Source organism: Lygodium microphyllum, chromosome 25 (assembly GCF_053477565.2).
Source record: "Lygodium microphyllum isolate KBCC chromosome 25, Lygodium_microphyllum_v1.1.10, whole genome shotgun sequence".
NCBI classification, from domain to species: Eukaryota; Viridiplantae; Streptophyta; class Polypodiopsida; order Schizaeales; family Lygodiaceae; genus Lygodium; species Lygodium microphyllum.
The window spans coordinates 102928681-102953439 of record NC_141159.1 but is presented as its reverse complement, the minus strand read 5'-3'; the positions used below and the strand labels follow the sequence as shown (position 1 = coordinate 102953439).

Here is a 24759-nt window from a genome sequence, read left to right as displayed (position 1 = left end):
CTCTAAAGTCCTCAATAGAGGACACAAGATCCTCTTTCTACACACCTAAGACTCGATTTTCATCACCACAAGGACTACGTGGTGTGTCATCAAAGACCCGTGCACTATCGATGATGGGCAAAACCTCATGAAGGTGAGGAAAATAGCTCCTCAAGATGAGCCGCAAGCCATAGAGATGTTTATAATCTGCAATCCAATTAGCGCAATCACAATAGTTTGCTTGCACACTTACATTATACCATTTGTCTTGTTGTGTTGCACTTGCCATTTTGAAGAGCATGGTTCCCTCACGAATGACTTGAAGAGACAAGGGATCGACCTCGTACCGTTGGAGTATCCTCTCCCCTGCCGCCAATCTAGCTGTGTGGCTCTTGCTCGACCCATAGACTTTGAAGTGCTTAGAGTCAGTTGTGCCAAAAAATAGTCGCTTTTAATAACATAATGTATCACAACAAAACAATAAATAACATTCCAACTCAAAATCAAGCACATTACCTATCTCCTGCTTCTGTTTGAAGAACTCAAGTGCAATTCCACCCATTCTCGATCCTGATGACAAGTTGCCAACAAGGGCACGCAGTAGATCCAATATAGACCTATTGATCTTGGTACCAAGTAGAGTGTACTTGATGTACTGCCATAGTCTCTCAATTAGATTGGTGGTGTCAACATTACCATGCGAAAACATGCGACCAAACTTGGGCCATCTTGTACGCCAGATACAATCTTTTCCACACCATCCATTGGTAATATATTGTACCACGTTTGGATGAGAGGAGTAGCAGTGCAATAGCTTCTGAAACAACGTATCAAATTGCAATTCTGTTGGACATTGCATGAGATTGGATAAGGATGCGTATACATGATCACGCTCATCCGATGGAATCTTGATCCACGAGCACATGGGACATTAATCACTACCAAGCTCATTGAAACACACGAAAAGTAGTTCTTAAAACCAAACAATCATAGCAATGTGTACCTGTGGGAGAAGATTCTCAACCCAAGCCTTCTTTGTATAGAACCAACAAAGAATAATATGGCATGCAACTTGGTGTCTAGTGCCATTGAGATAGTTGGCGGTCTAGCAATGAGGATCATCGAAGACAACCTTTGAGAGCACCTCCAACTCTTGTTGAGACTTATTAATAACAAGTGCAGAAGGGCGAATGTCACCCATTCTAGAGAGAACTATTTTCATTGTGATTTGCAAAGCGACGACCTCTTGGTTCGACCCATTGTCATATGTGCACAACATAAACCAAATAGGAATGCCCATTCCATGTTGGTTTGGTAGAACCGCCGCATAGAGAGGAAATGCCAAACACATTGGTCTTAAACGTGCTATCAATCGCCCAGGCACTGTTCTTTGAGAACCTCTTGCTCATTTCTAGCATCCATTCATCTTGGACAACCAATATGAATGGTCTATCCTTGTCCTCTTTCGCATGTGGATTATATGGTTGGCAATATAGCACCTAAAGGACCCAAGATTGCTTTATCAAATAGATGTACTAATCACTATAACATATAAACATCGAGAGAAATATGACAAGTACCTTGTTTGGTGTCGTAGACAAATCGCCTCCAAGTACATTGCAGTACAATCATCCTTAGAAAGTTTGCCTGCAAGATACCAATAGCGTTGATGCTCAAGGCAGCCCAAGACCATCGAAACAATAGCTTAAAAGATGAGAACATACCTTCATTTTGCATTTGGTAAGATAGAATTTGCACCTCTCTTGGAATCATGAAGAACCTGTACATTACACGATCTAATGGAGAGGCATTTTTGAAATGAAATTGCTCTTTCATCAAGCTAATCTTGGCGACGTGGCAGCATGTCCCCACGATTGTCCTTGTAGAAATTAACCACACATGGATGCACTGGCAAGTGATACAAATCACTGCGAGAACCAGGTGTATGGCCCTCATGTAGAGCATGTACCTGTAGAGTAACCTTGTGGAGACTATCTTTATACTCGATTTGCACCTTGAATGGGCAACCACATTTCTTCGAGGTTCTCAATCTGCGAATTTGGGAGCCTTTGCAAGTTGCGCTACCACCACAATGATATGCATATTCCACTATTGTCTTTCCTAAACCATGCGTTTTGGTTGAGTGAACCTTGACTAGCCTGGCTTTGTGTTGAATCATGATCTCTTGAAGTTGGCACTCCACAAGAGATATGTCTGAGGTAAGCTCCAAGATAGGTACTTTTCCGTCAAACCCATGGGGCTTTGTGGATGCCTTGCAAGTACAAGCACCGATGAGCTCTTTCACATAAGTGAGAGGGATGCCATGCTTTCTTATATTCGTACACCAATTGGATTTGATGGAGTCAATTGTGACATTAATGTCTATGTGAGCACCTATAACCCTATCTATGTGATTTGCAAGGAAAATACTCTCCCAGTCCTCTATACATGCGATGTGCAATGATGGCTCTGATTTAAGGGTTAGCACAACGATGCAACGTACCTTGGTGAAATCGCGGGTCCCATTCATGTGCTGCGTGACCTGCCACCTTTTCGACGGGTTGGATTAACATGTCGAATTGGATTTACTTTTGTGGCTGGGTTTACTTTGGGCCAAAAAGCACTGGTGGAGATCCTCCTCGTGGTCCACAGCCCCCTTCAAACGTCGTCCCAACTCCCCCAACCCCGTGACACAGTGTGCTGAGGCCCCCCGTTCCCTAGTGCCTTCGTGCGCAAGGAACGCTAATATCTATTACTTTGGCATTAATACAACACCGTTCTTTGACCAAGGTACATTTAGAGAAGCTATAAAAGCGAGCCATTTTCAATAACGAAAGAAGCTCGACGAACAGCTTGAAAGGTCGAACAATGGCATCCCGACAATGGAGACCCTCGCGCGTAGCTTCGTCAGATCAAAACTCAGGCAAGGGACAGTGGCAGAGCCAGCAGAAGCAAGCTCCTCCGCGGCCAGGCGATGCGATATTTGCGAAGGCGCTCAGGAATGGCAGCAGCAGCAGGGAAGAAGCTTCCCAATCCCAAGCACAGTCCATGCATTCGCTGGTCCCTTACTTGCCTCACGACGATGCGGCCGCTGCAGGGTTGAGTGTCGAGCAAGGTGCTGTCGATCCAGTTCAGACTCAGCAAGTCGCTGACATTTTCAATGCAGAACTCAGCGCATTGCTGAGGCTGACCCCGCGCGAGTTCTGGCAACGCGGTGCATCCCTCTCTCTCTTTCTATGTTTGGCTATTTGTTCTTTCCCTTATTGCGTTCCTCTATTTGTTTCGCACTGATCGCGATCATTAGAAGCGTGCATTCTTCTCTCTCCATGTTTTCCTGTGTACGTGTGTTTCTTTTCACCGTAGTTGCATTTTTCATAGATATAGCCCAATAAACAATACCTTAAACCAACAGCTTTGGAGCCTTCTACAAGGAACTATGCGGTGGATCAGTTGATCGCACACATGAATCAGCTGTTGAAACGGGACCAATAGACTATCCAGACAGCACAACGGCAACAAAAGGAGGAGGCTGATTGGTATCAATCTGAATTTGCTTGACATAAGGATCAATGGTGCTATCTCAAGATACAAAAGCCTATTGAAGTGGTTTGGGAGGTTTTCCACCAAACTTTGGCTTCATTGAAGGAGTGCTTGGTGGAATTTGTGCTTGCGAATGGAGTTAACCTCCAATTGAGAAGTACATGTGGTGCTTCTTGCCAATAATTGTGGAGGATCAGTCATGATCAACCTCGAGGAGCCATGACTAGCCTTGATTAGCCATGAAGTCTCTTGCTTCCATGCCTCAATCCATGTGCTTTGTTGATGCTTGCCTCCTCAAAAATGAGGACCAAGAGTTCCTCTAAATAGGTCGAAACCCTTGAGATAAATTATAAAGTAGCCCAAACTTATGATATAACTATAAAATCGGCCAAATGATTAAACCCCTGACAACCATCTATGGCAAAAAAATGCCAGCTTTCCAAGGAAATGTTGTCATGTTATAGGTTCATTATGATAGTCTCTAGACAAAGAACATCACACTATACACATCAGCCACCCAAAAATTGATTGGAGTGCCATCCAATAACCATATTAAGTGCATATGAATGACACGACCCAAGCCATACAAGCACATAAAGAAGTGTAAGGAAATAGACATTATGCTCACTTTTCAGCCATAGAGCCAATATGGACTCAATCCCTAGTTTGTGCACCATGTAGCACAAAGAGGCCAAGTCTCTACCACAAGATTTGACATCCATACTACTAGCTTACATCTATATGGGTATGCGAGTAGAGCCATTGAGGGACTTAAATCTAAGAGTGCATCGCATGCTATTGTGCACAATGGGTGATGGGTTTCTTTTATAGAACCTAGCCACCCAAACCTAAAGTGTTCTAAATGCATTCACACTATAGAACCCTTTAGGTAATCCTAAAATGTCGTGAGCATGTTCACATTGCAAGACCATCCTAATCTTTAGGATGTTTTTGTTAGCAAATACGTGTGTCTTGGATTGTCATGTCTTGCCTGTGGGTCTTAGTTAGAGTTAGGTGAGGATTTTAGTATAGGGGAGTTTCGGAAACGGCGGAGTTTCGGAAACGGAAAAAATTGGAGTTTCGGCCAAATCTGGAAACGGGAAAACTACGTTTCGGATTGTACACTAAAAAAAATACAGTATTATGTGGGTATATAAATATATCAATGCCTACAACAATAAGTATCCAAATTTCATACAAAACTTTGAGTCTTTATGTCATATGATTGAATCATGATTCATTACACATTTCAGAGTCACGAGTCACGACTCATGAGTGAAGATTGAGGAGTCAAGATTGAGGACTCCATGATTGAAACTTAAGGCAGTCTAACACGATTAAGACTCAAATTTCAAGACTTAAGGCAACAAAATGAACTAGAAGTTATGACTCATGAATAATATATGATCTAAAGAGCAGTGAAGATTGACATCAAGAACAATGGAACAAGAATCAAGATGCATAATAAGCGGGATCAAGATACAATGATACATGTAACTATGTCATGTGAATAATCTGTCAAAACTCCAAAGTCTAGTGAGGCTATAAGTATCAACATCAATGAACAACTGGCAACTCTAGTCTGGACTCTACACTGCTAAATTGACTCATGTATATCACGAGTCATGACTCATGATTTATCCGGACTCTGAGGATTAATGCACCATCTCCTTGTCTAACTCCGAGGACCCTGAGATCGAGAAGATGAAGCAGCGTCAGTCTCATCCTCAGACTTTGACTCTGACTCTGTCTGTGATACATGACCACATATGGCCCTTACTCTAACCCTCCTTTGTGCATGAGTCTTATGCACTGGTATCGATAGCTCCTCATAGAGCATGGAGTAGATATCCTGTTCCTCTTGTGGTATCTATGGAATGCTACGCATATTCTCTATATCAATCTTGTCAACATTTACCTGTAAAGGTGAATGAGACAAAGATATATCATATGAGAGGAGATTCAATATGTTCAATGTTCATACATAGCACAATTTACAATCCAACTTCCAAGCAAATTAGCAACGTCAAGTGTCAAGGACTCAAGGTTAAAAAGTTAATTATACATAATACTAATCATTACCAATTTACATGTGAAGGCTCAGGGGACAGAGTGGTCCTTTCAAGAAGTTGGAGATTGCAATGGCAAAACACTAAACGCTCCAGGTGGGCAGTTGTGAGCATGTTTCTCTTTTTGGTGTGGAAGAGGGCCCATGTGCTCTAGTTTCTCTTAGCAGGCCTTGAACTACAATTTTGCGAGAGGACCCGAATGGCAATGCGTTTCTATTCAAATTTAAGAGATTGAGGTTAAGTAATTGACAATTGCTAATATGCAAGCCGTAAAATCAACATTTGAGTGGGCACATTTGAGTGGGCAATAGATTATAAAACTTGTTACCTAGGTTGCATAATGCATTGGATAATCAAGATTAAAAATATAAAAGTCACTAGTCACATACCAAAGTAGGAGCACAATTGCCGTATTTCTCCCACCAAGAGACAAGCTGAAGTTGTGTCTCTCGAAGCCTAGCTGTGGGTTGGTGTTACATTAATAAATGTAACTTATGGGAGACAGGCTCGAGGGATGACCGTTCGGGGGCCTTGGGCACCCGAACGGGGTCAAGGGGAGCCTAGAAAGTAAGTGAGTTTAAAGATAGTATGACTCATCTGAAGTTGACGGCTGGCAGTCGGATCACGATCAGGGAGTCAATAACCTTCTAGGCGAGGCTGGGTGGTGAGAACGAACGGGATCTCTCGTGCTATTTGGATTGAGGACAGAAGGAAGACACTTAGTAGAAATCTCTGACATGAAACTTGTAATACTAGTATCAGAGCGGGTCACGTTAGTCGTCGTCTTCTCGGAAAGAGCCGTCGGGCTATGTTCTGTTGAAGGGGTTTTCGTTTACGCTTCAGCTAAAGGCGAGGAAGCGATAGCTGCAGATTGGCGCGCATGCAGATTGATGAAGCGTGAACGAGTCCCATTTGATGCTTCCGTATTGATGTGGACAGCTGCAGACTGGCGATACGATAGTTACACAGTTGCAGATTGGCGACGCGATAGATGCAGATTGGCGAAGCGACAGTTGTAGATTGGCGTGGACTGCAGGATTCGAACCCGCGCAGGCGTCGCCAGCAAGGACGGTGGGACGATGCAAGACGTGTTGGGCGAAATCCCGCCTTTAAGTGACAAGAGTGGTCATAGTTAGTTCATATGTGACCTGGTGGGTGGGGGGGGGGTGTTTAATCCCATCCTCATCCTACGTCTCTGCTCGACAAGCCTTATTCCCACGCGATCGGCACAGTTTGGAGGGAAGTCGAACTGTTCCTCACGTCTTTTGCTATCACTAAACTGTAAAGGCCATCGACATCTGCCCTATCACTGTAATTAGGGAAGTACCTCATTTTGTACACAAATTTCTTATATTTACTTTCTAATTCCAGTGTATTAATGGAGGGCAAAGAGAAGGAGGGGTTAATCGAAGGCTCTAGTTCCGGGGACCACCCTATGGTAGATCCCCATGAAACAGAAATACAAGAAGAACAATGGGAAGAATTTTTTGGCACACGAGAACAATTTGATGATCTAGCTGTTCGTGTGCAAGCATAGGGGGTTTAAATGGAGTTTTTAACTCAAACACTCAGAAATAAAATCTCAATTAGCCTTATTACTAGAAAGGGATAAAAATAAGGTAGAAACCTCGGATATTCCATCTTCATCGAAAGATTTAGATGTGACTATGCGAGATCCTAGAGAACCCCACCAAAAGTTAAGGGATAACCCAGTGTTAAAAGATATGAAACCCCCTCAGTTTCTCGGGGAGGAAAAAGACAGAAATAAAGACACTATCTTTAATTTTCTTCAAAAATGGGAGAATTTGCACAAACTTAAAAATACTCCACCACATCTCCAATCGCTGGAGGCCAGTTTAACTTTGGGGCCAAAGGCATATAAATGGTGGCGAACTTTAAAGGCGGCAAATAAAATACCTGAAACTTGGGCTCAATTTGAATTGGTCTTTTTGAAAGAATTCCTTCCTGAAAATAAAATGGAAAGAAATTTGGAAGATTGGGATTATGTCAGACAAAAGGGAAGACCCCTGTTGACATGTCTGGAGGAGTATCGTGAGATAATCCTCAAATTGAAAGGAATAGATGAATTTCAAAAGACCTGTAAAAAGGAAGTGAAAAGGAGTTCACCTAAGACGCTTGAAGAGGCAATTAAATTTGCATTAATCAATGAAGATAGTACGCGTCCAGGTACACTCACTAATCTCACTGATACGGAGCCCAAGACTAAGGAATTTGAAACCTCAAAATTTGTAGGCAAATTTAAAAGGAAAATGCAATTTCTTAAGGGCAAGAAACAACCCTTTGAAAAGAAACAATATGTAAGGCCAAAGTTAAGTCAAGATGACTTTGATAAGGCCAAAAAAGAAAGGCTGTGTTTCAATTGCCTATCCCCTAACCATGCTGCCTGGAATTGCCCTCAAAGGAAAAAGGGGGAAGATAAAGGAAAGGATAAGGACAAGGGCAAGGGAAAAGAAAAACAAATCCATGTAGTGCAGACCCTGGAATTAAAGGGGCATGGAAAGTATAAATTTTTAGAGGTCTTGCACAAGGATGTAGAACACAGGTATTGTATGTCAACTTCTATGTGGCAGCCTACTTTTGGGCCACATGATTTAGTTAGAGTGTATGGATTGATAGCTGGAAAGAGGGTTAGAGTCATGATTGATGACTCTGCTACCCACAATTTCATAAATTATGCACTTGTAAAAAAATTGAAACTTCCCCAACAAAAGAGTGGGTATCAATATGTTGTTCGTATGATGCAAGGTCAGGATAATAAAATATGGGATACAATGGTATCCAATTTGGAAATCGAGATCCAAGGATATAAAGATAAACTTGATTTCCAAATTATGAATATGGAAAGAGCCGATATTGCTTTAGGGAGGGAGTGGCTATGGGAATTGGAACGATCCTTAAAACGTAGTTATCATCATAATACACTGGAATTTGAAAGGGATGGTAAGTCTTTTGTGATTCAAGGTGAACATGAAGTATTTGATAACCCTTTGTTGTGTTTCACTGAAGTCCAGAAGCTAATAAAGAAGGAAGCTTGTGAGGTATATATGTTATGGTCCCTTCCTATACAAAAGACTTTTACTTTCTGTAATATAAAGCAACAATTTTCTTATGTTTGTGAGTTGAATGTAAGTAATGAATTAAGTGGTTTGTTAGATGAATTTAATGATGTGTTTCCTTCTGATTTACCAAGTGGCCTTTCACCAGATAGGGGTGATGTAAATCATCCAATTGACACAGATAGGGATACACACCCTATTTCTAAACCACCTTATAAGTTAAGTGAAACACAGCACCAAGAAGTTGAAAGACAAATTAAGGATTACCTTGATAAAGGGTTTATACAACCCAGCAATTCACCTTGGGCTTTGCCAATTTTATTGGTAAAGAAAAAAGATGGTTCTATGCGACTTTGTGTTGATTATAGAGCACTTAATAAGATAACGGTGAAGAATAAATTTCCTATGCCCAGAATGGAAGATCTTTTTGATCAATTACAAGGGGCAAAATTCTTCACAAAGATAGACTTAAGATCAGGTTATCATCAGGTAAGAATTAAGGCACAGGACGTTCCTAAGACAACATTTCGTACTAGATATGGGCATTATGATTTTTTGGTGTCACAACTCTGTAGAAACAGAATTTGTATCATTTTTCATTAATTTGTCTATATAATGATTTCTTAAATTTGTTTCCTTTGCACTAATTAGATATAAAGAAAAGTGTATTGGAGCTGGCCACTGATGAGTGGTCACAGGTTATGGTGGACCCATGCGGTGGGTTAGAGAAAAGATAGTTCACACTTTCACCTATATGGCCCGATTGGGCGCCTGTGACCAGAACTCACGCATATCAGGGTTAGACTCGCACACAGAAAGGATTGATGCCTTGAAGTGTGGGCTAGATCCGCCAGAACAGACACTTACAATCAACAAGATGGCATGATCATGAAATGCTTGTACAATGTGCATGTGTGGGCTGAAAGCTTGAAATGCATATTTCTTTGCATAGGAAAGTCACATGAAGATTCTGATACCGTTTTTGCGACGTACACGGAAAAAGCTTTCATATGACACCCATATTGGGGGGTCCCTAAATTTTAGGAGGTCCCTAAATTTTAGGAGCCTCGAATTAGCCTAAAAATGCTAGTCCTAAAAAATAGGGATGTCATTCTAAAAATAGTAAATTCTGTACTCTGACTGTGCTTACTAAATTTGGTTGTTTCTATTCTTGACAGTATTCAGCCCAAAAAGGAAGACCATAGAGAAGAGACAAGTGTCAAGACACTTGTCACACAAGTTTCCAAGTGTCCCACCACTTGTCACATCTCATGACATGTGGCTGTGGACACTTGTCTTGTGCTACTCCACTTTCCTCTTTTGAACTAGCTCTTCCCTCTCCTATAAATAAGAGCTCGTTTTTCTTCATTCAGCATCATTTTTCATTGCTGTAAACTCATGTACAACGCCCACAGATAGCCATAAACTGGCCCCATCCATCCCCATCATCATCCCCCACTTCTCCATTATCAAATTCCTCCATATTCCCTCTTCTATCACTGTTGTTTTACAGGATAAGAAGCCTGTAAATTCATTACAGCACCTCCTTCTCGAGCTCTTTCTTCCATTTTAGCAACAAGAAGCAAGCCCTATCCATGTACTGCTGATCAACGATGGAGAAAGGCTGATTTCCCCTCTTTCTTCTCTCATATTGTAAAGAAATCAGTTCTTATCATTGCATAATAGATAATGCATGTGTGTTTGTACATCTTTGCATGATCTTGTGAGAGTGAGAATTACTTCTCTTCACTCTCAGGTTGATTGTAACTGAGCTCTTCCCTAAGGGACTTGGGTTGAGCAGAAATACATTTCCTTCGGGGCGAGGGGGGGGGGGGGTTTGCCCATCTTCAACCCTCAAATCTTGTCTCCATTACTTTTACATTTTCATGGCTGTAATTTTGTGAGTAATTTTCATTTTCAGCTTTAAGTGTTCATTCTCTTTTATATTAAATCTCGAAAACATGCGAATATCATAATTGTTAAGTATATTACGTTGTTCGGGGCGTTTATAGTGGTATCAGAGCTTTGGCTCGGTCCTCACCCCAACATTGGTAGTGCTTACAATTATAAGTTTGTTTGTTTTCAGCCCTTGCATTGAGTGCTTGAGCATATTTTTAGAGTCTCAATGGATCAGTCGAGTGCTATCCTTCAAGCCATTCAAAGTCTTAGAGAGGAGAATCAGCAAATTCGTGAGCAACTTCTCAAACTAGAAAAAGTTGAGAATCCCAAAGAATTCAAGGAAAGAAGCCTATCTGCTTCAAGGAGACAAAGCCATACCAATGAAAGGAGCTGATCAAGAAGTCCAACTACTTCTAAGAGGCAGTCCCATTCTACTTCAAGACAAAGAAAGAGATTGCGTCGAAGCTCATCCTCTTCTTCAAAGTCATCTGGCGCCTACTCTGATGGACCCTCTTCTAGTGACGAAGAGTCACACCCTTCTCGTGGAAGACCTCATCATCGTCAAAGTCGTCGACATTCTTCTTTCTGGTCTCCATCTTCATCTCCATCAAGCACTTCATCATCTTCAACCTCAAGATCCGGGCATGGACGAAGGCATAAGAAGAATAAGAAGACTAAGTCACTATCTCAACTTGAAAAGAAGATCAAGTTCAGTATGTATGATGATTCTCGAAATCCTGATCTTCTTCTGAAGTTTATTCGTCAATTTCAAATTTTGTATGGTCGTGACAAGTATAAAGAAAAAGAAAAGATTAAGTTTGCAGCTTTACATTTGACTGACTTAGCCCATACTTGGTGGACGGGGTTGGAATATGATCATGTTGCCCCAAAATCATGGCGGTCCTTTGTTCGCATGATACAAAGCCAATTTCTTTCTGTTCATTTCAAAAGAGATGTAAAAATGGAATGGGATCGGTTTTGGCAAAGGAAAAATGAGTTACTTGGTGACTATACCAAGAGATTTTGGGAGCTACTTTTGAAGGTCCAACATTTCAAGAAGATCAGCAGTTCGGAAAAGCTTAGGAAGTTTCAAGGATGTTTGCATTTTAAACTTCGTACTGCTCTTAATCATTATCATTGTTCTAGTCTCAGGGAACTCATTGACCATGCTAAGACATGGGAAATGGAGCATAATGGCAACAAATCATTTCAAAAGAATGATAAGAAGAGAGTAACTGATGATGAGGAGTATTCAGCCCCAAATGAAGGACACAAACAGCGGCACAAGCAGCCATCAAATCAAAAGAAGATGAAGCTCTATGCACCTCCTAATGCTCCTCAATTTCGCTCCAATCTATACCCACAAGCAAAGCAACTTTCCGAAGAAGAAAAGCAGCGCTTCATGAAAGAAGGGAAGTGCTTTAAATGTGGACAAATAGGCCACATAGCGAAGCAATGTCCAAACAAGGGACAAAGCAAGGTTTCTAACAACAAGCCTAAGTCGCCAGTGAAAATCAATGCTATCAGTGATGTAGGTGCAAACACAACTCACACTCTAGAGATACGCAAATTATTAAAAGCTTGGGGACAGTTGCAAGGTAAGCAAGCACTATTCTTGATAGATCTTGGGGCGAATGAAAATGTCATTTCCTTGCAATTAGCTAAAGAGCTTGGATTAAAGAATGAAGAGATGGACACTCCGACAGAAGTTCGCCAAGCTTTAAATGCCGATGAAGATGACACAGTGAAGACTGTGACACCCTACATTGGCAAGCTCAAGTTTCAAATTCAAGGCTACAGTGACAAAGATACCTTCTGTATCGGAGACCTTGATGGCTGCGATGTGATTCTTGGCATGCCCTAGAATTATAGAGTAGATTCAACCATCTTCTCTTAGAAAAAGAAGGTAGAACTCACTAACAAAGGCAAGAAGTACGAGATCCAAGCTGGAGTTTCTGGAGACACCATACCTATGGTAAGCCATATGCAAGTCTCTAGAGCAATTAAGGATTGTGTTCAATGTTGTTTGCTTTATGTCACTGATGTAAAAGATAATATGAATGCTGAAAACCAAGAGCGACTTCAGCTCTTGGAAAAGTATAAAGATTGTTTTTCGGAAGATCTTCCTTATCAGCTTCCCCTAAAAAGGCCAGAAGACCATCATATTGATATTATTCCGGGCAGTTTTGTTAGAGTGCAGCGATGCGGAAGCATGGGACCAAGACTGAGAGAGAGAGTGAACGCAGAGAGGAGAGAGAGAGAGAGAGAGAGAGAGAGAGAGAGAGAGAGAGAGAGAGAGAGAGAGAGAGAGAGAGAGAGAGAGAGAGAGAGAGACAGTGGAAGATGAAGATCAGCTGTATAAAGTGTGCTGTATACAAAGATATGCAGATATGTACACGGGCGCAGTGCGTGGGACTGCGTGTCTCCACCTCGACGATGCAAGCTGCTGTCCACCTCGAAGTACGCTGCAGTCTGCACGAATCTCCAGCCTGAAATCTGCAAGCAGAAGTATGGAAGACTGTGCAGAACATCGGCTATAAATAGCCAGCAAAAATACGCCCAGAAATGGCAGGTCGGCTGCATTAAATGCAGCCGACTGATCAGTACAGGTCAGACTGCCACGTGGCTGTCCGACTGGTCAGTCCGACCAGGCTGCCATGTGGCGCCTGTACGGCCGGCCAGGACTTGATCGCTAACACCCCCTCTTAGAGCCTGGACGGGGCAGAAGCCTGAGGGATCTGGCATGTCTCCGAAGTAGAGCCTGGGGAAGCGCTTTCGTAAACAAATCTGCAAGATTGTTCTCCGTCTTGCAGTACTCCACAGCGATGGTATCATCCAGAAGCTTCTCTCTGATGAAGTGGTACTGGATCTCTATGTGCTTCGTCCAGGCATGGAAAATAGGATTTCGTGCCAAGGCAATGCAACTCTCATTGTCGCATTGCAGCAAAGTAGGACGAGTCTGGGGGCAGCTAAGCTCCTCCAACAATCTCCGAAGCCACACAGCCTCACATGTGGTGGAAGACGCGGCCCGATACTCCGCCTCAGTAGACGAAAGGGCTACCGTGTGCTGCTTCTTGCTACTCCATGAGATAACACCTGCACCCAAGGTAAAACAGTAGCCTGTAGTAGACCGCCCGTGGTCCACATCACCAGCCCAATCTGAGTCGCTCCAACCTGCAAGTACAAGATCTGAACCCCCTGTGCCTGCTGGATAATGAATCCCTAATAGGAGTAGAAATGGTCCGACAATCCTCCATCGCAAAAGAAACCAAGAGCTCCTGTACATATCTCTGCTGAGAGATGAAAATCCCCCTCTGAGACTGATAAATCTCATGGCCCAAGAAGAAGTGGAGGAGACCCAAATCCGTCATCTCGAACGCCTGATGTAAAGCTGCCTTCGTCTCTTTGTCCTTCTGTGCATGATCACCTGTGACAATCAAATTATCAACATACAATATAGAAAGCACACAACCGGCCTCGGAAGTGTGTACATAAAGCTGCGGATCGGCCTTGGAACGCTGATATCCCAACTGTGACTAAAGGAACGAGTCAATCTTCTCGTTCCATGCATGCGGAGCCTGCTTGAGGCCATACAAGGCCTTCTTTAACCTGTAGTCTTGCCCATCTGAAGATCCAAAGCCAGGAGGCTGCTCGACATAGATCTCCTCCTTCAAATCACCATTGAGGAAGGCTGGCTTTACATCCAACTGGTAGACAGGCCATCTCCTATGGCCAGCCAAGGCAAGAACAGCTCGAATAGTCGCCATACGAGCAGTGGGGGCAAAAGTGTCATGACAATTAATCCCTGGGCGCTGTGCAAAACCTTTAGCAGTAAGGCGAGCCTTGTGCTTGTCCAAAGAACTGTCGCTAAGGTACTTGGTCTTGAAGACCCATTTGACGCCAATCACCTTCTCTGGAAAAGTTAAAGTGGACTCCCACATGCCGTGTTCGTGGGGTGATGATCGGATTGCCCGTAAGGGCAAAAGCACTCTGGATGTTGCAGTAGACAACGGTGGGAGAGTCACAAGAAAAATGAAGTGCCGCTAGTAAGCTCCTCAAGTAGGTGGCCTTAGTGGTGCCATTGAAGAGAACCCGATACTCAGCCTCGGCCGTGGAAGCCGCCACCGTCTCCTGCTTACGGCTGGACCACAAAATGGGAGCCGTGCCCAAGATAAAGAGATAGCCGCCATGGGAACGCCGGGTGTTAGGATCTCCTGCCTAATCAGAATCAGTGTACCCTTGCACACATAAACTAGAGCCATATGTCAGGCCATAATAATAAGTACACCGTAAATAACGCAACACATAAAGACATGCAATCCAATTTGATATCCTAGGTGCTGTGAAATACTGACTGAGTATGCTAACTGAGTAAGCTAAATCTGGCCTAGTATGAATCAACCAAAGAAGTTTCCCTACAACAGACCAATAGGTATATGCATCAAAGGGCTGACCTAGGGTATCCTTCGACAAGTGGACAGTAGGATCGAGAGGCGTGGCCATTGGCGGTGTCTGATTCGTAGTGTATTGTTCCACAAGCTGAAGTACGTACTTCTACTGTTACACAAAAATATAGCCCCTAGATTGAACTACCTCCATTCCCAAGAAATAAGATAACAAACCAAGGTTTGTCATCTCGAAGGTAGTAGTAAGCTTGGCCTTAATTTCTGCTATGGCAGTAGAATCTAAGCCTGTGATAAGTAGGCTATCAACGTACAGTAGGATATAGCTGACCCCCTCTGTAGTAGATCGAACATATAAGTTGGGCCATCAGGGGTAGAATGGTATCCGCGAGTCTGTAAGAACTCGTCCATCCTATGGAACCAAGACCGTGGTGCTTGCTTCAACCCATAAAGAGCTTTTTGCAAGTAGAATACCTTATTCCTCGGGTTCCCTTAGGAAAACCTAGTGGTTGCTCCACATAGACTTCCTTCTTCAAAAAACCTTTGAGAAAGGTACTCTTGATATCCAGTTGATATGTTGGCCAACTGCGGTGAGCGGCTAGTGCGAGAAGTAACCGAAAAGATGTCAACCATGCAATAGGGGTAAAAGTTTCCTCACAATCAATGCCATGCTTTTGTCGAAACCCTTGCACTATAAGGCGAGCCTTGTACTTGTCTAAAGTTCCATAAGCTTTTAGCTTGGTCCTAAAAATCCACTTTGTCTCGATGACTTTCTTGTGGCTTGGACGATCCACCAATGTTCAAGTCTCATTTCAGTCAATACTCTCAAGCTCATTTTCCATAGCCTCTCGCCATTGAGGGTGTTGAAGAGCCTCCTGCCATGTATCCAGGTCAGAATGCGCTATGTAATCAGCTGTAAAAAGTGACGCAAATGATGCCTAAGGAGCAAGCCGGGTAGATCTTCTAGGTCCCTTCGGAGTGGAATCTGATGGTAAGATCCCCGAATCCCGCATGGTCTGTTGGTATCAGTGAGGTAACAGGTCTCGCAAAGGGGGCCTAGGAGCTGAAGAATCTGCAAGAATATCAGGAGCGGGAAGTAGACCAGGCTCAGTAGGCACGATCTCCGATGATGTGAAAGGAGGAATCTGATTAGAATCCGGTACAAAGGACTGTCCTATATCCCTCTCTTAAAAAATGACGTCCCTTTGAACGATCACCTTATTTGTTCAAGGATCGAAGGCTTTTGCTTCAGAGGAATATCTAACAAAGATAAGGAGATCAGCTTGGGGAGTGAGCTTTCCTATCTTATCATCAGGTGTGTATGTGTGTGTAGGCACGACACCCAAAGACTCAGAAGTGGAAAATGATAGGCCGAGAGCCAAAGAATGCCTCATATGGGGTCTTCTGAGGAAGAGCCGCAATCGGGCACTGGTTGAGGATGTATCCTGAAGTGCTAACAGCCTCGATCCAAAGGCGCTTAGGGAGCTTTGTTGCGAACAACATAGAGTGTGCCATTTCCATGATTGTTCGGTTCCTATGCTCTACAACTCCATTTTGAGAGGGGAAGTTGGTAGAGGTGAGCTGGCGAGAGATGCCATGCTGTTGTAGAAACTTGAAAAACTCGTGGGAGATAAACTCACCACCGCTATCACTCCTCATGCAACCAACACAATGTCCAATCTGGTTATGAACCAGCAGCACCCAAGCAGAAAAATATGTGAAAGCATTTGACTTATGCTTGAGGAAGTACACCCACATGTATCTTATCATTCACTATCAAAAAGAAGTACAATGCGCCGTTCAAGGTGGCAGTGGATGTCGGCCCACAAAGATCAACATGAATCAATCTAAGAGGCGCCTCAGCACGATGTGTGGACTGTTGAGGGAAAGGGGTACGGTGCTACTTCTTGAGCTGATAGGCTTTATAGACATCGCAAGCTAGCTTCAGGCGGGGAAGGCCCTTAACTAGCTCACGACGAGACAACTCATAAAGAGAGTCATAACCAAGATGCCCTAAGCGAAAATGCCAAAGACGCTCATTGTTCGTAGGCTCCCGAGATGAAGCTATGGAACATGAAGCCCTCGGTTATCGGCTCGATCAGAAAGTGTCATGTGGTATACGCCATTAGGCTATGCCTCAACGCGAGCAATCACTAAACCAGTCTGAGAGTCAAGGACCTCGACTGTGGTCGCTGTAAAGAAAACTACTCGCCCCAACCGGCAAAGCTGCTGAGCACATAACAAGTTCACCCCAAGCTGAGGGACATGGTATACATTGCCCAACGAAGTCAGATCCGGACCCTTGCCAGTGGCAAAACTGACACAACCTTGAGCGTGAATCTTGAACGAGTTGTTTCGGGGCCAATCCCCAAGGTTTAGGAGAGTTGCAATGTAGCTGTGGCATTTAGCTGAGGGGTTGCCTCCTCTACGTGGACCCCCCCGGTTGCAGGGGCTCGGGTGCGGAAGATGTCCTCTGTAGGAGTCATGTGATGGGTAGCTCCACTGTCCACAATCCAAACAGGAGCTGGAGTGTTGGGCTGTGATGAATGGGCCTTTGCGGTAGCCTTGTCGTGAGGCAATTCACAGATATGAACGAGACTTGCATCTGATGTCTCTACGGAGACGATGTGGTCCTCTGCAGACCAGTCAAACAACCCCTCTGGAGTTGAGAATGTTGTTGATTGAGATGGCTGAGCGGTGGCAGTATGAGTTTGACCTTTAAACTGCCCCTTGCCATCACCCTGTCTCCCTTGCTGGGAGTTGCTTGGATTGAGGGGTGGGGGTCTGAGACTTAGGTTTCGGTGTTGTGCCTCTTGCCTTTGATCGATGCTCGTTGTCAAAATGGCCAGCCTTTTGACAATGTTGACAATACCTATTCTTTTTAGGTACATTTTGCCACCTGGGTTTGAGTTGTGACTGGGAGTTTCCTTATGAATCCCCGAATTGATTTTGTTTCTGAGTGGAAGTGTGATTTTGTTTACCCTTCCCTTGTTGCCCCTTCTGAGAATGAGCAATAAGAGCCTCCTCTGAGGTAGTATTCATATGAAATTGATCGAACAACTGTGCATTACGCAACAACTGACATTCAAATTCATAGAAAGTAGGCATGGTGGGCTCGGAAACTATACTTTCCACAAAATTGAAGAATTTTCTGGGGAGTTTGTTTAGAAACAGTGTAACCTGATCGTCAGAGGACTTGGGAGTCCCCATAGTGGAGAATTCGGCAAGAAGACACCAATACTCAGCCAACTTGACTTTCAAGTCATCCCGGTCAGAGATTTTGAGTCCTATCCTGAGCCGCATAGCGATTAGTCAAGTGTGTCTATCACTGTGATGCTAGGTCAAAATGATGAACCTGAGAATGAAACTCAGGCAATAAGCCCTGCATCAGCTCGACAACAGCGGAGGCATTCCTAGCCTTCCATGAGCAGACGACCTCGTATGGAACAAGTGCGGGATCGGGTTGGGGTTCCAACCCTTGCACAAGATCCCATAGGTTCTGTGAGTCAAGGACATGTCTCATCAAGTTCGACCAAGTGGTAAAGTTTGACCCGTCGAAATGAGTCTTGTCATTGACTGCATGCTTGGCTGAAGATAAGGTATGAGGTGTTAGAAAAGTGGGGAAGATGGATTGGTGGAATAAGATGGTGAAGGAGCCAAAGAAGATGGTGGGATGAGTGGGTTTTGAATTTGTGGAGTGAAAGGTGAAGATGCATTTTGTTCATTTTTTCCATTCAATGATTGAAATTGAAAAGATGATGATGAAGATGCACCATGTAATGAAGGAATAGGAACACCAAATTCATTTTGATTTTGAGAAGTAAACTGAAAAGAAAGAAGGGTAGAAGAAGTACATGGATTTTTCTTATACTCCCCACGACGTCTTTTAACATATAAGAATTGGTCCTCAAGAGAACCTTTTCCGTAGTCAACAGACTGCACTCTTTCTTCCTCATGACTTCTACCAATACATTGCAAAGTAGAAGAAGTAAAAGAAGAAGGAACAAAATACGAATCTAAAGTACCTTGTACCGGAGTGGACGGAAGAGGATGAAAGAATGGAACATACTTCGGATCTCTTTCTCCAATAGGGGGGCCTATCCCTGATGGAGGTCTCGATGACCTTGCAATATCATCAGATTTATGTGCAACATGTGAAGAGAGAAATTCATGCATACCTTCATTGAGTAGCTTCTCTTGAAGGGCAATCCTTTGATTGAGCTTCTCAATCTTCTTTCGTCTAAAAGCCATGATCACATGATATTCTTCAGTGGATAGCTTGTATAGCTTTTCTTCTGTGTGGTCAGAAGTGTCTTTCATCATGTTGGAACTTTGTGGAGCAAGTTGATTTGCCCACTCTCACTCGGTTGTCGGTATAGTTGGTTTTGGAGATTGAATTGGTGTTGTTATGTTTGAAGTCATTTGAACTTAGTGTTCTTCTTGCTTCTGCAAAGAGCTTTCAGATCAAAGGCCGAGGTTTCTCAGAGAGTACCAGGCTCTAATACCATGTAAAGAAATACCCTTGCATAGAAACACAAATAACAATCGTACGATAAAGCACACAGCTGTGAGGAGAGAGAAAATGCTGGTGACAGCAGACAGGAGTGAGAAAATTGCAGCGACAGCAGTCAGGAGAGAGAAAACTGTGCTGGCGGCAGATGGGGCTTGCAAATGCAGCAGTATGCTGATGTGGGAGGCTATATGACAGCTGTGCACGTGGTCAGCAGCAGTCGCCTGGTTGGAAACAGCAGCAAATGGGAGGTGGAGGTCTGGCAACAGGCGCCGGAGTGTAGATGATAGCGAGGGACAACTGAGATTGTGATGTCCTCCGCGAGAGGGGTGTGGGCAGCAAGCTGAAAACACCTGAAACCCTGCAAAAACGAGATTTTTCACTGAATGGAGGGCAGCATACTTATTTATAGAAAGTTTGGGCCCTCCAAAGTGGGTTTGTGCTTATGGGACACATACACTCTCTAGGAACGCATTTCTTTTAAATAAACAAGGTTACTTCATTAATTAAGCATGTTTTGGGGCTGTTTAAGTGAAACTAATGCATTTTTAGCTCAACATTGCCAGCCCTTGGAAGGTGTCTCCTTGATGTCCCCTGTCTGTTGAGGCTCTGGGATGGCTGTCTTCTGCAGCAAATTGTTGTTTAAAATGGACTAGCAGCTCCCTCTCTCTCTCTCTCTCTCTCTCTCTCTCTCTCTCTCTCCCAAGTTGTAAACTAACAGAATGGTTGAGAGCATAGTTGCACTTGTACATAGTACGAACTGGTTCGTACTATATGGTTTGTATTGTACCGTACCGTACGAATTCATACAAAAAAACAAGCTTTTTTTTGTGTGGTGCGTATGGTTGTTGTTGTTGGTGGTGGTTTGGGTTGTTGACTGTTGTTGTTATGGTGGTGGTGGTGATTTTGTAGCCTTGATCGATCAACCAAGAAAGGGGATGGAAGCTTGATTAGACTCCTCATACATGTTTTGTTATGATTTATCCTAGAGCCAAAGGCCATACATAAGGTATTCAAGCAGTTCCAAACGTTTCTAATTGATGTCCCATCATTTTTCATAATATGTTAGTGTCATCAATAAATAAATGCAGCACCATTTGAGAATCATCAAGTAGCTTAATCCTATTGATTTTACCTTTGTTCACAGCTCATTTTGCACCACCCAACCCAAAGCATTAGTACACATTGGTAATAAAACTAGGCCAGAGGATAGCTTGGCCTAATGTACCTTCTGAGAGTACACGAATTAGTGAATGTACCATAGGTAGCTACTTTAGCCTTAGCAATGCCAAACAAAACCATAACAAAATTCATAAATCTTTTACCAAAACCTTTGGTGGTTTGTTTGGTAACTGTTGGTCTCACAGGTCATTTTGGCCTCTTGTAGACATTAATAAAGCATCTCATGTCATTTCATCTCTCTCTCTCTCTCTCTCTCAACCTTCTCTCTCTCAAGCACATGCCTCTTATTTGTATGATCATTCATGTATGATGTATCCACTTCTATGTATGTACTTGTAAGTTATAGCGCATGTTGCGTATGCGGCATATGCCATAGAGGTTTTGGCGTGTTACTCTCAAGTATTCATCTTATATACTCCAATAGCATTGCTATTTAGACTTTAAACATCTGTTCTATCATCTATAGTTTAAAATAATAAAGTTAAATTTTTATTCGTACTAATATCGTACAGTATCTTATAAAATCTTAAGGTACCATTTAGTACCGTATTTTATCATACCGTACTTTTCGTACCTGACAACTATGGTTGAGACCTAGCCCCCAAAAATGTTATCTCAGTTTGCACGGGTATCTCTACCAAGTGGCAGACTTCTAAACCCATTTTTTAGCATTATCTAACCATTTAATTAAATTTTAGAATTAAATAATCCTTGAACTTAATTTTAGAACTTCTGGCCCTGCCCAAAGTTAAATGTGCCCATTCGTAATTAAATTAGCTAGGCCATTTGCAGCCTAGAGTGGTCCTCGATCTCTGTGACCCTTAAACTGACATTAATTAATTAATTAATGCTACTTTCTAGTGTCACCATTGACACTTATTGGTTAGGGTCAAAATTGATACCAGCAGACCACCAAAACCTAGTTGTCATAACTTATCACAACTTTTGCCTTTGATACCTACTGCATCCTCGGGGTCCTTAGCGTGCCACCATAAAATAATTGCCATGTGCATTACATGTGCTAGACAACCTTGTGCATTTGATCAGTAACTTAATCAAATGTTATTGGCAAGATTAAATCACCTGAAAATTTCATGTCCCCGTGACACTCGGAGCTAGTAACACTCCATGTCACGAACATATCCCAAGGGTTGATGTCACATACCACGAGTGCACAACATTTCGAGATACGGATGTGTCGGCCAACATGCCATGAGTCCAAGAGTGGTGATCACACAATGAATGTGCACTCCTAACGCGAAGTGTCCTTAGTGCATTTGCACTAAGTCACTTCATGACCAGTGTGACCAATGCCACTAGTGCCCATCTGGATGTCTAGGGATGGAACACTTTTCCCCTATAAACGATTGCTGTCCTTAGTAATATCCTTTGGGACAAAGTGAGAAAAACCTCTCTCCAATGAATGTACTGACTCCCAAGTAGCCTCTGCCTTGTGTCTCACATGTGCAAGTCACATTAGCGCATTTGATTTAACTTTTGATCAAATGCTAAACAAGGCAATAAAATTTCACGTCCTCGTGACAAACCACCCCCTTGAAATCCTTGCTATCGTCCTCTATTGTACTGCAAAGTACCAAAGCATCCTTTGCCACTCTTGGAAGTACATGCTAGCGTCGTAGTTAAACAAGATGTGCATCTATTGCTTAACCATGCTCATTCCATCTGCATGTGAAGTTCCAATCACTTAAAACAGTTATAATCCATACACATGAATCATAACCATTGTCAGAACCATAAAAAATGCATCCACATGCCAAAATCCAACACTATGTTGACCACTAAGGCATTTTAATGCATGAATAGAGCATAAGCAACATCTCATAGCAATGATGTATGACATGATAGTCATGTAAAGTGTCACGGGGACGTAAAATTTTGAGATGCTTTAATCTTGCTAGTAACATTTGATTAAGTTACTAATCAAATGTGCAAGGTTGTTTAGCACATGTGATGCATATGGCAGTTATTTCATGGGAACAGGCCAAGGACCCCGAGGATGCAGTGGGTGTTAAAGGCAAAAGTTGTGTTAAGTTATGCCAACTAGGTTTTGGTGGTTAGTTGGTGCTAGGTTGGACCCTAGGACAATTGTTTGGCCATTAAGTGTCAGTGGTGACACTAGGGACTAGCATTAATTAATTAATTAATGCTAGTCTAATTAACAGAGGTTGGGAGCCACTCCAAGTTGCAAATGGCCTAGCCAATTTCATTATAGATGGGCATGTTTAATTTTGGGCAAGGTCAAAAGGACTGAAATTAATTTTCAGAAATAATTAATTCTGAAAAATTAATGTAATGGCTGAAAATGCATTAGAAAGGCTACCACTTGGCAAAACTTTTCCATGCAACTAGGGAGAAGGCTATTGGAGGGTGGTGGAAGCTGAATGGTAGGCATTCGGAGCTTGGTGGAGAGAGAGGAGGTGATTAGATTTGGCTTTGAGAGGCGACGACGACTGGTCGCGCACCGCGATAGGACAGGGGGCAGTAGGTTTTCTCTTTCGCCTCAAGAGAGGCGGCGGTAGAAGAGGAGGGCTCGGCAGCTGAGCTATTGTTTTACCCTCCTTTTGAAGCTGTTGGTGCCATCAGATTTGTCATCAGAGCTACGAATCAAAAGATACATTTCAGCTGATTTTCTCTTTGTGTACAACATTCTCTCATCTCCTCCAATCTATGCTCAAGCATTCTCAGTAATTCTCAGTAATTCTCAGCCATTGGTAGCAGAGTACAACCAAATTTGTTGGACAGCAGAGAGTTTACTATTGTAAACCCTAAATTATAGCAATAATTAGGGTTTAGTAGTCACCTTGGGACCCGTGCCATAAGTGAAAAGCATTGTACATTGAAATCAACACCGGAAATTCGTGGAATTGTGAGGATTTCAGATGCCAGCCCATCTATTGTGAATTTGCGGCAGCATTTGACCAGTTGGGGTTCCATTAGAGCAAGTCCTGGGTGAAAATCAAGGGGCAATTTGCCCGAATGCTTTGCTGATTATTGGAACAGCAAGGGACTTTTGAATTAGCCAAGGAGATCGTGAAATCTCGGCTTGTAATTTATCCATCAGCAATTGAAATTAAAGAAATACCGAAAGGGGCGCTAGTTTTGGGGCCAACAGGGTGTCCACTGTCCAAGTTTATGAAGGTAAAGTGAGCATTTCAGTTTATGTTCATTTGCTAATTGCTGTAATTAAGTGCTTAATCATGTTAAACCACCCTATCCGAGAAGGAAGGCTTGTTTCATAAAGTATACATCAACAACAAACCATATGTAACTTATACAATTGTACATTTTTTGCATCACCTGCAAGTGTATATTGGATACCATCCATGTATCCTATACATGTCTTGCAAATGTACATCATATCAAAATGTACATTCCATGTATTTCATACATGTCAACAACCTTGCAAATGTATAGTTTCGGAGCGTAGGTGCAAACCATACACATTTACATACAAACTCACAGTGATTGGTACATTGAATAGTGATACCAATGGCAGAAATAGTGTTAGCATATAGTACACTAGATGCAACGAAGATCCGAGATCCACTACATAATTGAGTTATCCATCACTAGGGGAGTGGAGATGCAATCTCCCCATTGAGCATCATGCAACAATACTCTAGATCTTCTATGCTTTGCTAAACCTAGAAGAGTCTGATCCAAAATCAGCTCTAACTGAAACACATTAAGGTAAAGTGCATCACTGAGGATAATCTGCTAGGTCGCCCTTGAAACAATGTTGAAACTTCAGAAGCACATGGAAACTTTATCTCTAACTTTACTTGCTTGGAAATCTCTACTAAGTTCTAGGCCTTTTTCCCTCTTAAGCATTGCGATGTTTTGTACTTTCACATTGCTGCAATTCCAACTTAACTTATATACAATATTGCATCCAATTGACTAGCCCCTCGTGTGTATGTGACGTGCTAGGAGCACCAGATGCATTAGGCAACATTCTTGTTTGTATACTTTGGACCATTGCAATGTGCATGTGCATGGGAACTTATATACTACCGACCATACCAAGATACATTTTCCGATACATTGCATGCATTAATAGTTGCATTTCCCTCATGTAA

At 42.7% G+C, this 24759-nt stretch overlaps 1 protein-coding gene and 1 pseudogene across 2 annotated transcripts in view; one reads left to right on the top strand and one right to left on the bottom strand.

The window, feature by feature from the left end:
- Positions 1-430: 430 nt before the first annotated feature.
- Positions 431-1597, bottom strand: LOC148014577 (uncharacterized; annotated as a pseudogene).
- Positions 1598-2789: 1192 nt separating this feature from the next.
- LOC148014576 (Ubiquitin system component Cue protein) overlaps positions 2790-24759 on the top strand; it is a 64728-nt gene continuing 42758 nt past the window's right edge. Inside the window, exon 1 of one of the 2 annotated variants that reach the window (XM_087667073.1) lies at positions 2790-3193. In XM_087667073.1, coding sequence (XP_087523199.1) covers positions 2848-3193 — 346 coding nt within the window. In that variant the 5' untranslated portion in view covers positions 2790-2847. The remainder of the gene's footprint in view (positions 3194-24759) is intronic. The other variant, XM_087667074.1, reaches the window with a different exon arrangement.